General features: G+C 37.1%; 1 protein-coding gene across 1 annotated transcript in view; it reads left to right on the plus strand.

Annotated features, from left to right (window-relative positions):
- Positions 1-595: 595 nt before the first annotated feature.
- Positions 596-14,227, plus strand: part of LOC126162865 (bystin) — a 71,010-nt gene continuing 57,378 nt past the window's right edge. Inside the window, exons 1-2 of the mRNA XM_049919642.1 lie at positions 596-841; positions 3,041-3,232. Of these exons, the coding sequence (XP_049775599.1) occupies positions 707-841; positions 3,041-3,232 (327 nt within the window). The 5' untranslated portion in view covers positions 596-706. The remainder of the gene's footprint in view (positions 842-3,040; positions 3,233-14,227) is intronic.

Below are 14,227 nucleotides of genomic sequence, written 5' to 3' on the forward strand. Positions count from 1 at the left end.
TTTGCTCGATACAGTGCAGGTATTATCATATTTCTTGCAACCAGGATAGTTAAAACTAAACAAGTTTTTTCTGTCATTATCAGAAACGAGAAATTGCTATTCGAACATTATATCTCAGTTCAGAACACGTGATTGCTGCAAACACGTATCAAAAATTAACTTTTCGTGTCGTCGTAAAGCATATCTAATGATTGACACAGGTTTGCGATACCTACTCAATGTTTTATTACCGCTACTTACAATTAACCCAATTTGATAGTATTATTCTGCCGAGTTTGTCCGGAAAGGTCTCGACTACATCATTTTAAACAATAATTTATATGATAAGTAGTATTACTTTACAAGTATGATCTTTTACAAACGAAATGAGTTTTTCATTAGAAGTGACACGAAAGACGAAATAATCATGAATTGCCTCTAAAAGAGGCAATATTCCTAGGAAAGCTCATAATACCTAACTGTCACTTATATATTTTCCTGTGATATTTTTGCGTTGTGACACAGCCAACTGCACTGCCAAGTCGACAGTTGTTGTAGAATGACATTGTGTGCTCTGCAAAGATATATATTAATATAGATATGACTAGTGGTTTGTTTTTCTGTTTTCTAATGATGTTTGACACCGACAGAGTAAACAACGTGTGTGTTGTGATCCATGTGGATTGTGGAATAAGGAAGCGTGTGTTGTTGGAATAAACATAATAGTATGGGTAAAGCCAAGAAAATAAAACTTGGGAGAAGAGCTCCGAAGGTAGCTTTAGACAAGCAAATTGAAGAGGACCAGTTTGCGAAACCAAGTAATCGTACGAAAACTAGGATTCGGAAGGACGAAGACGAAAATGTGAGAATCCAATAATATTTACCAATTTTTGTCAATATTTGCGTAGTTTAAACAAAACAAAATATTGTTCTCAGGCTCCAGTGTAAGCTGACTTGCGATCCGCATTTTTGTTTTCCTGTATTTTGTGCTGAAAGTTATGTGTATATGTCCACATTCACACACATTTACGATGTAAAATGTCATAGCAACAAAGCGAAAACAGGATGTGTAGCAGAAGTAGTGCGGCATATGTATGGCTGAAAATAATTTCACAGGGAGTGTTGTATGTGCAGCATTTTTGTTTATTGGGTTCAATCTTAATTCCATTTGTGCCTAAGAGGAAAAAGAATTCTGTTGCATGTTTTACGGAAAATTTTGACATGTTACAATTCTATAATGTCTCAAACTAAAATAATAATCTTCTGAACGAAATATTCCATTAGGCCTAATTTCATGAGTGCGAAGTATGGCACGCATTACGTGCCCGTCTCGAAAGGAATGGGAGCATCAAAGAATTGAAATAACTTTAGGCTTGTTATTTGGGAATATGGCGAACAGTATTCAGAACATGGTCTCAAAGTCGCATTATTATTTACAGCGGATGCAAGACAGTGAGCATGTAGAAATTAGAAATGGCTGTCAGTGAGATGACAGCTCTCCACTCAGAAGCAATCACAAATACAATGAATTAAACCTTACAGTATTTCAGAATGTTTAACAGTACACATACTCTGATAGTTGTCGTACAGTGTATTGTGAACTAAAAATATTATGAAATGTATTGCCCATAATTTGCGTTGTCGAATTCTAGTGTTGACTGAGAAGGAAGTGGCTGATTTTATGTGCTATGTAAATGTCACTCTGTATTCATGTCCATATTGTCAAAGGGTGAAATTTATTTTATATGTCCACAAGATCCTGCTTCAGTGTTCATTTTGAATGCTGGATGTTGTATACACTGAAAAACATAAATTCATATCTTTTGAGCATTTTTATGTGGTAATAGATTAGATTAATACTTGTTCCATAGATCATGAATACGACACTTTGTAATGATGTGGAACGTGTCAGAAAATCTTAATGTGGTGCAACTGTTCTAACTAGAATGACTTCCACAAATTTTGCCACATTTTTGTATTTAGCTTTGTATACTCTTTGTTCTGTAGTGTTGTCTTGTCATTCATGTGTCTGTTCATAGGTGACAAATAGTTGAATGAATTTTATTCGAGTCGAACATAGTCCATTTATCACACACTGAGGGACAGTTCACATGTTCAACCCTTGTACACTCTTATTTGTTTGTAACACTATACTAGGTTCTTTATATCAGAATATTTATCCAGGCTTTCAAATGATGCTCTGAGGATGTCAATAGATTTTATTTAAATTTGACACCAGCTTGTTGTGTGAATCTGTTTCTTTAAGTGCCACTGACCAGTTGTGGAATTGCACTGCACTTTAATGGATTTATTTTTACATTGTCTGGAAAGTCACACCCTTTTGTCATTTGTTAAACAGAACCACTTTGCATGGTAGAGCAAAACTGTGTTATCACAGTGTCGTCATGGAGACGCGACCTTTTTCATGTGTGTGTATGTAAAATTGTACGGATCTTTGAAAAACATAGGTAAAAGTTCCTTTGCATTTTTCATTGTGTATGTGTGGTATATGTACATAATGTGCTTTGAGATACTTATCAGAGATCTCTCCATTATCTGATATATGGTTTCTTGCAATTTTAGTTTTTGTGACGAATAGTTCATTAATGTATGACATAAACGTAAACATTAGGCTGTGCTGCATGCCAGTCATCTGCCACAAACTTTATTTGGCATTCATATTCATTGCATTTACCAGGTGTAAACTAAATTTTTACCTTTCAACCTAACGTAGATCTTGAGCTATGTGCAGATCAATCTGGCACTGCAGCCAAGATTTCAGGCGAGATCCAATATTGCATTCTTGCAAAACGCGAATAGTACCATCATTTAGTTCTGATCATTCAGATTAAACACAGTTTGAAAATTTTTATTTAAGGTCAGATTTTAATGTTTAATTATATTTTCTAATGAATTGTTAGCATTTATAGAAGTTAAAGAAACTTCCAATATGAGATTTTTAGGTTTCATTATGGGATTTGCACCTTCCGGATTTCCTCCATGTAGTATTAACTACTTCTGAATAGTAAAATACAACTTTTTCTTGTTTATTTTTTTTCAGTTTGTTGAAGCTAATCTGTCACAGAAAATTCTTCAACAAGCCCGAGAACAGCAACAAGAGCTTGAAGAAGATGCTGGGACTGCATCAAAGAAAAATCCTATTTTGCCAAAACTTGGAAATGATGCAACAGGAGAATCAGCTGATGAAATTGACTCTGATGATGACTTGTCTGTGGCAGATTATTCAGAGATAGTAAGTTTCCATTAAAAGTGCACACTTGTTAAGTTTCCTGAACTATCCACAGACTGCTCAAATTTGCAAACATCCGTTATGCATAACACCAGTGTTCCTTACTTTTTGGAAAGTGAAACAATTTTTAAAATTATGCTCCAATTTGAAAAACTCCATTATACTCTAGACCAGCAGTCCTTACTTCTTGAGAAGTGGAACCCTTTTTAATGTTGACTATTATTGTAGACTCACTGGTTTGCTTATGTAGTATGTTTTAATGTGTCCTCCTGTAAATGAGTTGTTTCCAGCAAAAATGACAATTATTTTAAAATATTTATTCACTTCTACCAAAAGAACTAGGTATTGGTTGTCAAACATAATAGTCAAGTTCTGCAGGAGACTGCATCGTGATCCCTTTTTTGAACCAGCTCTCTATCCTGCAACCAAATATTGGGAAGGATTATGAGACAGAAATTGCAGTGGCAACTACCTCTTAAGGCTAAATAAATGATTAATTATATTGATAAGATATAATTAAAACTATACTAAAATTACCAGCCATGGAGCCAGACATTGATAAATTAATGTTCTTTTTTTTATTGTCAAATACACGAAATTTTGTCAAGCTACCTAAATAACTGTAGATTTCTATAACTAACATATGATCAGTCTTCTTTGTATATATAGATTAAAGTTATAAAGGTTACCGAGCATCATGTGGCAGACCTTTCTGGTGATAGAGGACTGCGTGATACAGGTTGCTGTGGTGCGGGTGTACTGTGAGATGGATGACTGTGATGGTTTTAGTATAATCATGCCTTGTGCAGCCATTCCTTCATTGTAGAGTTTTCTGTCTGCAATGCTGCTGATTGGCCTATGTTAAATACAGCCTTATTCACTCTCTCTGTCACACACATACTGACTTCCCATATTTGTAAGTGGAAGCAAGGTTTAGTTGTTCAGTTTTTTACCTTTGTAGATGTCTTTAATTTCTTTTTTGAGTTGCTTTGTTAAATATTATAAAAAACAAGTTGTGCAGATTTCACAGAACGTTTGTGACCTCCATGGGACTTGAGGGTTCCTCAGAACACAGTTTAGGAAACATTGCTCAAGAGAGTGGGTGACTGCAACATTAAAAATTAATATTGCTATACTTCATCACACTATATTTTAAATTATTACACAGCATTATTTCAGTATTGCATGGTCAGTGTTAGAGATGGGCAAAACTGTTCTTTTCAGAGATCAGATCAGAACTGTTCACTCCCTGAAATGAACTAGCTCTTTTTCATGACTCACCACTCATTCACAATAGAAAATAAATGGAAGGCACATTGCCCTTTAAACTTGGTTTATTCCAGTACTATACCTGTATTTTGATCTTATTTGGTCCTATTTTGAAGTAACACAGATAATGATTAAGAATTCTGTATTGTTTATTGAAATTTCCACAATATGACAAAGTTTTTGATTATTGATTTATTTTGCACTATCGTGGTTTTTTGGGTGATCGGAAAATGTTGTAACTTGAGATTTACATTAACAATATATTTGGCTATAATGTATTAAAATTTCATTAACCTCATACAAATACATCGCAAGCCATATATTTTTAAAGTGAACGTTTCCTTCCAAAGATGCCTAAAATCGCAAAATCTGTACCAGAATAAGAAAAAAAATATAAATTTGACTGTAAGACTAAAGTGCTGCATATAGCCTTACGCAGAATAAAACAAGGAAAATATTGGTGTATCACATTTTGCGATATGTTTATCGGTTCGCTCGTAATTAAAGCGTAAATTCGAGTGTCCATAATAAAAATCCTATAGTAAGAGGAGTCGTCAGGAACCTAATCTGATCAGTTTAAACAAATAAAAATAAAATAAAAACAAATGATGTATACATAACATAATAATGTAATATACATAGCGGTATTACTGTGAAGAACAATATCCAGTAGAGACGAACTCCGATGCAGAAGCAGGTTGAGCCGCGAGCTGTATTACTGCGTGAGCTAAGACCGCAGAGACCAGAGTGACACCTGAGTTGCTTTGCTCAACGCTCTGGCTAGAGTCGAGAACGGTGGGGTGAGCGTTAAGCGGGCGAGTTCCGAGGGTGGGGGGAGCGGTGAACGGCCACCAGTCACCCGCTCCGAGACAAATTGTCCGTTCTCTTGCGAGCAGGTTGTTGCAAGTAGTTCTTATGTTCTCCGCTAGGAGGCTCTCTGTTCTGTTGCTCGCATCAACTGCCCAGAGGGCAGGACGTGGGACTGAAACGATCGCCGACAGAGTGCGATGCTAAGTTAAGGTGCGCCAGACACTGCACGCGGCAGAGGACGCACAGAGACGGCCCGGCATATGGGAAACACAAAATCCAATGGGGCACTGCACAATGCAGGCAGCCAAGGTAGAAGCAGGGCAGAGGCCGGCGCCGGCTGTGTTGTGTGGCGTGCACTGTGCTCTGACCAGCAGAGGCGCCGATGATATGCTCCGTCTCTCTCTCTCTCTCTCTCTCTCTCTCTCTCTCTGCCCTCTGCCGTGGGAAACGTTTGGAGCTACCGTTCTTTTTTTTCTGAATCACTGATTGTTCACTCCTTTGAAAGATTCAATTCTATGAATCAGTTCAGGAGCGGATCCCCCATCTCTAGTCAGTATGTATGCAGAAACAACTTACTCTCTTTCACTTCAGTTATTTTACTCCTTTTAGTTTCAGGATGTGTGTGTGTGTTGGGTGGGGGGGGGGGGGGGGGATTCATATATCATTTCAACTAAACATTTTGAAGCTATAGACATTTCTTAAATGTTTCTCACAGCAAGCCATCTCATTATTGATGGGCTGTTTAAACCTGTGGGGGAACTACAGTTGTGAGATTATCAGATAAATGATAACCAAAGAGATGTCTTTCTAATTCAGATCACAATCCTTGAGAGAGGGCACCAAGTAGAAATCTTTGACAGTGACATCTCGGCACAGTAATGAAGGAGTGAAAGTACTTTCCTCCAGAAACTTGAGTAAAAACTTATCACTTGATTTGACAGTAGATTCCTGCTTCCCATTTGAAGTATGGCTCCATTATATGAAATACTAATATAATGTTTGAAATTAAAAAACTGAGAAGTTAGATGCACCACTATACTATATAATTATTTTGTTTGGCTCAATGGCCTGCCACAAGTCTTCCAATTGGACATCACTTTGGTGTCATGTATTCAGATGGTCACCCTTCCAAGTACCAACCGGGCCCTGTGATGCTTAACTTCAGTGACTGGATGGGAACCATTGTATCCAACGAATGGCGGATGCAATGGTGAAGGGAGCGCAGAAGTAACAATGGATGGAAAACAGTAAACAGAAACATAATAAGAAATTTAGGACAGTAGATTTGGCAAAAGAAATTAAACATAAAATATGTAAGGTGAAAACTTACCAAAAAGTGGAGAAATGTGAAAAGGGAGGTTGAAGGAAAAAGAAAGCAAGTATGCAATCAATTGTAAGAGAAGATGTGGTGAAGATAGTTGATAGAAAAGAGAAAATGTGAGAGAAAGTGAATGAGAAGTAAAAAATGAAATGAGCATATGGCATTGTTGGTCAGGAGGCCCCATGTGGGGGAGTTTGGCCACCACATTGCAAGTCCTTTTTAGTTGACGCGACTTCGGTGACTTGCGGGTCAGTGATGATGGACACACAAATCCAGTCCCCTGCCGGGAATCGAACCAGGCCCCCCTGCATGATAAGCGGAAACGCTACCACTATGCTAAAGAGGCGGACAATGAGAATTAAAGTACAATGTGAGAGAATTGTATAATTTGAGTCTGCAGGCAAGGCAATACTGCAGAGCAAGTTCTCATAAGCAAAATTTACTATATTTTATGCACACATTGCCTGGAACCTCAGAAATAGTCAGTGAAAGTCATTGCTACTAATTGATATACCTTCCTTTTCAATCTGACTGATCATCGTCACTGGCCCCACAAACTGCAGGGTCTCATCAAGTAGCCCCCTCTACGACATTCTGTCCTTGTCATCTATTTCCATTGCTCCAAATATCTGAAGATCCTTGGCCGCCTGTCTCCGTGTCATATTTTCGGTCTGTCTAAAGGTTGTTGTCCAGATTTCTTCACTGAAACTTCTCTCTGTCGTGATCCCTCCTCTTTCCTATAGATGTGACTGGCCCATCTCAATCTCCTTGTCTTGGTTTCCACGACAACGTCTGGTTTATTGTACAGGGCTACAGGAAATGATTCATTTGTTTTCAAATGTCTCTTTTTTTTTTCTTAAAGTGAATCATATGAATATGATTGATACATGACTAAAACCGTAAACTTGCCCTGTTTGTATTGTGCCCACCAGTTGGCATTAAGAGTGCAGGGTCTTCACAAAATGGCAACAAAGCAGGAAGAGAGTTTCTTCATCTCCAAACTGATATTCAGTGATCAAGCTATCTTACATTTATTTCAAAAGGTCAATCATCACAATGTGACAGTGTGGAGTGCTGAAAATTCTCTTGAGATTCATCAAAGGTAATGTTTTCTATGCAATGTTATTCACTAAGTTGTATGGGCCACTTTTCTTCTGTGAGAAGACTACCTTGATGTGTTAAAAGTTGTGGTTGTTTCCACAACTGAGTGCTGATTCCAAGAATTTCATCTTCCAACAAGATGGGGTATACCATCAGTGGAGCATGAGTTTCGTCACTACCTAAATGACAGACTTCCCCATCACTGAGATGTGGCTCTGATCCTCTGGTCCCCAAGGTCGCCTGATGTAATAATGTCTTGTGACTTTTTTCCAGGGGGGTACATTAAAGACCATGCTTACCTTTCCCCACAACCAAGAACTCTGGAACAGCTCAGAGAATTCATCATTGCTGCTGTGATGACTATTGACAAGATCGTGCTACATAAAATATTGAATGAATGTGACTACCTCTTGGACATCTGTCATGTGACCACGGAGCACTCGTAGAACTTCTGTAGAATGCAAAATACAAACTTGGTGAGCTTATGGTTCTGTTTCATGCCTCAGACATATTTGGAGAAGTAATACTTTAGAAAATAGAGAGCTTTGAAAATGAATAAATTATGTATATTACCTCTTTATATCTCCATAAACTCCTTGTTTTTTCTTCTTCGTCATTCTCTCTCCTCACAAATTGGTCCAAATATCTTCCTCATGATTTTATTTTCAGAAATGTTTAGCTTCCTCTCTATATACTTGCGTATTCTCCATTTTTTCTGTCTCATATAGTTATACTGTACTGATTATAGTTTCATGTATCCTTATTTTGGTTCCTCTTGAAAAAAATTGAATGACAGCATTTTGTTGAGTGAATAAGATGTTCTGGATGTCATTTTGATCCTCAGTTCTATTTCTTGTTTCTTATCATTTCTGTTGTTTACTACAACCCTCAGATATTTAACCTCTTGTGCTTCTTCAGACACAAGAGTCATTATGAAACTACATTGTTTCCCACATTTTGACCTGTAATTTCTTTCTTCTGCCATGATTTTCCTCCTCTCGTCATTCACCTCTAAGGCTCATTTCATTTAAAATCATCCAAAATAAAGAAAACTTGTTGCCATCATGTCACAGATATTTGTGAAAAGTACATAAATAGAAAGTGATAAAACAATTTTTCAGAATTTTTAGATCAAAACTGTAGTCAGGGGGCCATATCGAAATGTCTAGCATTTTCTCCATCTGGCGTCAGTATGAAAGGTAGGTTGAAAGTGTTTTAATTACTATAACTCCCTTATTTATAAATCAGTTGTATTCAATTTGGTGTCATTAGAAAGATAAAAGGACCAACTATAAAAATGCTGCAACTGTGCATATAAATAGGTGCAAATGTATAATTAAAGTCAGTTTTCAAAAAAAATCTTGCATACTTCATGAATTTTTTTGTCAAAATCGCAACTTTCACCATTTTAAATTTTGTCTCAAAGATTTCCTATTGTCATACATTTCAACATAAAAAAATCAGAAGGGCCTTTGTTCTGTTAATCTTTTAAAACAGGAAGAACATAAATAATAATAATCACATTTCATTTTGTGACTCTTACCTAGTGGTCACAAATGATGATCAGTTCACATAAGACACATTCATAAAATTCTAAAAAGTTTTCAATTGACAATATTATGTCTGATTCAAAAGTCTTATGCTTGCACTAGGAGCAGGCAAAGTCATTAGAATGTTTTCATAAGGTATCCAGCAAACATCAGTGTGAAGTGGCCATGAATAAGTTGGACTCATGAGCTTGAGTTTTGCATCTCTGTGTACTTCACTTATCTCTAGAATTTTTCCAAGCCACCACTGGTTATTATAGATAGCTGTGGCATGTTTCTTCTTTAATTGTGTTATAGGCAGTGTTTTGAATTCCAAGAGGGACTTGAATGAATTTAGTAGATGATGAAACACGCTTTATCAGCGACTTGTTTTCATTCAGTTATTTGAAAAAATTGTCCCAGGAATGGTAGAACCAGTCTCATATCATTTTTGTAACATGTTTGTGAAATTTGTTATCTCCTCTGTTCTAACATAAAAGGTTTCTGTTCCTGGAAAATGAGTTCTGCCAAATGTAAACAGATCTTTTGGACTTAAAATGTGACTGTCATATGGACGCTGTATACTTGCTCTTGTTGCTAAACATTTAATAGTACCACCAACTCCGTCACATGCATTTTGTGCCATGACTGTGGCAAAAAAATTCCATTCTTCAGTTACTCCGTGATCTTGCTTGTGATGGCACAAATTTAAAAAGTACTTTAAGTTTTTATATAGTGCCATAACTGAAGTACATAACATGCTGGATGTGTGGTAATTGTTCCAGTATATAAGTGAGAGCAGTTTTCTGGAAAACATAGAATGTGTTTGTATCATGCTGCAAACAGTCACTTATACAACACAGTGACATTAACTTAATGCATTCATCTGTTTTAAAATACACCACAAAAGGATGAAGGGTGACTTGAATGTTCTGCCAGTGAAATCCTTGTGCAGCACCTTGAAGCAAACAGGTATAGTTATCTGCAAAATCCACTGTGATGATGCATGTAATATCAGGGAGGGTTTCTTTGCTTGATTGGAAGTAGTGACTCTGAGATTTTGATACATAATGATTTTGTGTTAAGTTTTTAAGTTTTTGCATGTGATACTCAACAAATTCATCAGTCGTCTTCATCAATGTCTCCGGTGTAGGTCGATCATTTTGCATCTATTGTTTGAATACAATATTTTCACAATCTTGTAAGAGCTCCAGCTACATTAAAAAGTTGCGCAGTTCATATTTGTCAGGACACCGAGAACAGCAATGCAGCATGCACTCCTCGTTTTCCAGATTGCACCCAAGTTTTTGTAGAAGTTCAGTATACGGTTATTTCACATTTGGTGATACGTGCATTCACATATGTTATGCATTCCACGACTGTTTACAGTAACACATTCTTTTGGCCGAAGTTCACAAAATTTAGTAATACCAATTTTATCTTCTGGGTATGTTTCTCTGTAAGCTAAGTATACATCTTTCAGATTATGTAAAATTAGTCTTTTTGTCTTACACACTCTTTTGCCATTTTCTGAAGGGACAGACAGACAGTCTTTTTTATTAGCAGAAATGCGACTTACATCATCTTCACAGTAAAAATTCTGGACACATTTTTCCACATCCTTACCTACTCTGCTTCCCTTTTTATAACTCCCTTTTGACAAAATACCATCTTCTTTTAGCAATACCCTCAATTTCTTTACCATGTATTTGGTAGTGTTTAAAAACACTTGGATTTTTTCTTTACTCCATGAAGCTTGTGCTAAGGCAAGTATTTGTAGTTTTTCTTTAACAGAACTTCTGCTGAATTTCTCTTTAAGTTTTTGCATTAAAATATTACAGTCTGTACACTCAGCACTGCCAGTTCCTTCAGATACATTTTTCACTGGAACATGTAGCACTTCTATGCTGTTTGCTGGAAATTTAAAGCTAAGCTACGTTACTTGGATCGAATGTATTCTGGACACCTGTCTTGTGCTCTCTTGGTAACCTTAAATGGTGAAATTTCAAGTAATTCACAACTTTCATTAAGTTTTTGAAGGGCCGTAGATGGATCTGGTATATATTCGTGATCTTAAACTTCACATTCATCCATCCCTGGAAGGTTATCCCCCATAGGAGATAAAATGTCCTTACAGCATGTTACGGACAGCTTGGTACCTGGGATAAGTCCAATGGTTTTATATTTCCTTTCCATGGTTAAAGAAATAGGTTTCAAAGATTTCTTAGCAGTCTTTTTTATTGTGCTTCTTAAAAGGGTCACAGCAAATTCTTTGTCTGCCTTCAAATGTTCCCAAATACCGTATTTACTCGAATCTAAGCCACACTTTTTTTCCAGTTTTTGTAATCCAAAAAGCTGCCTGCGGCTTAGAATCGAGTGCAAAGTAAGCGGAAGTTCTGTAAAATGTTGGTAGGTGCCGCCACAATTAACTTCTGCCATTGAATATATGTAGCACTATACAGGCATGCTTTGCAGGCACAAAGATAAATACTGGCGCCAAAACCTCTGTGTCAGTAAATAAATTAAGGTGGAAGACGAGTTTTTTTTCCCTGCTCCGAGTTTCCACCACTGCATTTTCATACATTATCCAACGAAGTAATTACAAATTCCGTATTGTTCATCTACGAATATAGCAGCCTTTCAATGTACTACGAAAATCCGACTGGCAAGACTGTTTGGGATGTTTGTCAATATGGCCAACTCTTCGTTCTCAGTTTTTTCCTACCTGTGAGAAGAGATGGTTGCTAATAGGAACTTTTATGAAATGTGAATCACATGCAGTATTCTCTTCACCATAAAAATAATACGAATATAAACATTTTGTCATGTATTGTTTCGTGTTTTGCTGGTATCTCATTTAAATCCTGTCTGCCTAATAAACTACGAAACTAGAGTGAGACAACAGCAAATGCGGAAGAATATACATATCATGTCATGCTTATATTCGTATTATTCTTATGCCTAATAGTGATACAGTCAGAAATGAAGCACGGCAATTGACTAGATTTTTAAATCTAAGATGACTCTAATTTCTGTGCAGAATGTTATGTACTAAAGAGGCATCTGCAAAGATTTTCAAACGGAGAAAAATTTTCGCTAAACTCTCGTTCAGAACTTCTATCATACGCAGTATATTATTTGGTTCTTGTTGATCATTATCAAATAAAGCAACAGTGTAAGTAACAACAAATAGCAGTCTGTTGCCATTGTTTCGCTAATGAGACGATTGCTCTGTTTTTTTTTTTTTAAAGTTGGAAGTGGTGATGGCGCGCACAAAAGCAAGCCATGCTGCGAGCGGCAACAGGTCATAAACACTCATTATCAGAATGCGACAAACAATGCATGACACAGTACAGTAATGCATTTTCAGCTTAGAGTGGCGTAAACACCTATAAGAAAGGGAACGGCACTTATCCGATCAAAGAAAAATACGCAATAATCGGTGAAAACGGAAGGGTATCCGTATAAATACGGACGGAGCGTCTGACGCATAGCAGTGGCTACCTGGTAAAGCTTAACTACTAAGCTTACGACTCGAACCAAACTACTGTAGCTGTATCGTCATTCATTCGACCTAAATTGTGTCTCATATTACAATGGACCAACTTTGTTTAGATTTGGAGGTGCGGCCTAAAACTTTTCTCTCCCCTTGAATTTCGAGTCTCAAATTTCAGGTGCGGCTTAGATTTGGGAAATTTTTTTTTTCCTTGATTTCGAGTCTCATTTTTCAGGTGCGGCTTAGATTCAAGTCCAGCTTAGATTCGAGAAAATACGGTAGAGCCTTTTGTGAGAAGAACAAACAGTCTCAATATTTTCACAGGTGCTTCATAGCTTCAATAATTCAATATCGGCTTGATTCAGGCTTGGCATATCTATTAAATCAAGCTCTTTGCTGCTAATACTTTTCTTCTGACACACAACTGCTGACACAAAACCTAAAGGACATTTGTTTTCCATTGTAATTTTTAATCAACTGTGTATGTTGCAGAAAAGAAATGGATGGTTTGAAAATTTTCTCATTTCTCTAATTAATCAAGAATTTACTATGAAGAATCTGTAAGGGGGAAATGAGAAAGAGTTAATGACCACTTTATTAAGTGATCTCTAATATATGCACATTATGGAACAACTTTGTATTACAGTCGGACTCCTCAATGTGGAACCCCCCGATATGTAAAATCCCTCAATATAATCTAAAACACCTCAACTTGAAGTTGTTGTTGTTGTTGTTGTTGTTGTTGTTCTTGTTGTGGTGGTGGCAGTGGTGGTGGTGGTGGTGGTGGTGGTGGTGGTGGTGGTCTTCAGTCCTGAGACTGGTTTGATGCAGCGCTCCATGCTACTCTATCCTGTGCAAGCTTCATCTCCCAGTACCTACTGCAGCCTACATTCTTCTGACTCTGCTTAGTGTATTCATCTTTTGGTATCCCCCAATGATTTTTACCCTCCACGCTGCCCTCCAGTACTAAATTGATGATCCCTTGATGCCTCAGAACATGTCCTACCAACTGATCCCTTCTTCTGATCAAATTGTGCCACAGACTCCTCTTCTCCCCAATTCTATTCAGTACCTCCTCATTAGTTATGTGATCTACCCATCTAATCTGCAGCATTCTTCTGTAGCACCACATTTTGAAAGCTTCTATTCTCTTCTTGTCTAAACTATTTATCGTCCGCGTTTCACTTCCATACATGGCTACACTCCATACAAATACTTTCAGAAACGACTTCCTGACACTTAAATTCTATACTCGATGTTAACAAATTTTTCTTCTTCAGAAACACTCTCCTTGCCTTTGCCAGTCTACATTTTATATCCTCTCCACTTCGACCATCATCAGTTATTTTGCTCCCCAAGTAGCAAAACTCCTTTACTACTTTAAGTGTCTCATTTCCTAATCTAATTCCCTCAGCATCACCCGACTTAATTCGACTACATTCCATTATCCTCTATTTTGCTTTTGTTGATGTTCA

The sequence above is a fragment of the Schistocerca cancellata genome, chromosome 2, assembly GCF_023864275.1.
Source record: "Schistocerca cancellata isolate TAMUIC-IGC-003103 chromosome 2, iqSchCanc2.1, whole genome shotgun sequence".
NCBI lineage: Eukaryota > Metazoa > Arthropoda > Insecta > Orthoptera > Acrididae > Schistocerca > Schistocerca cancellata.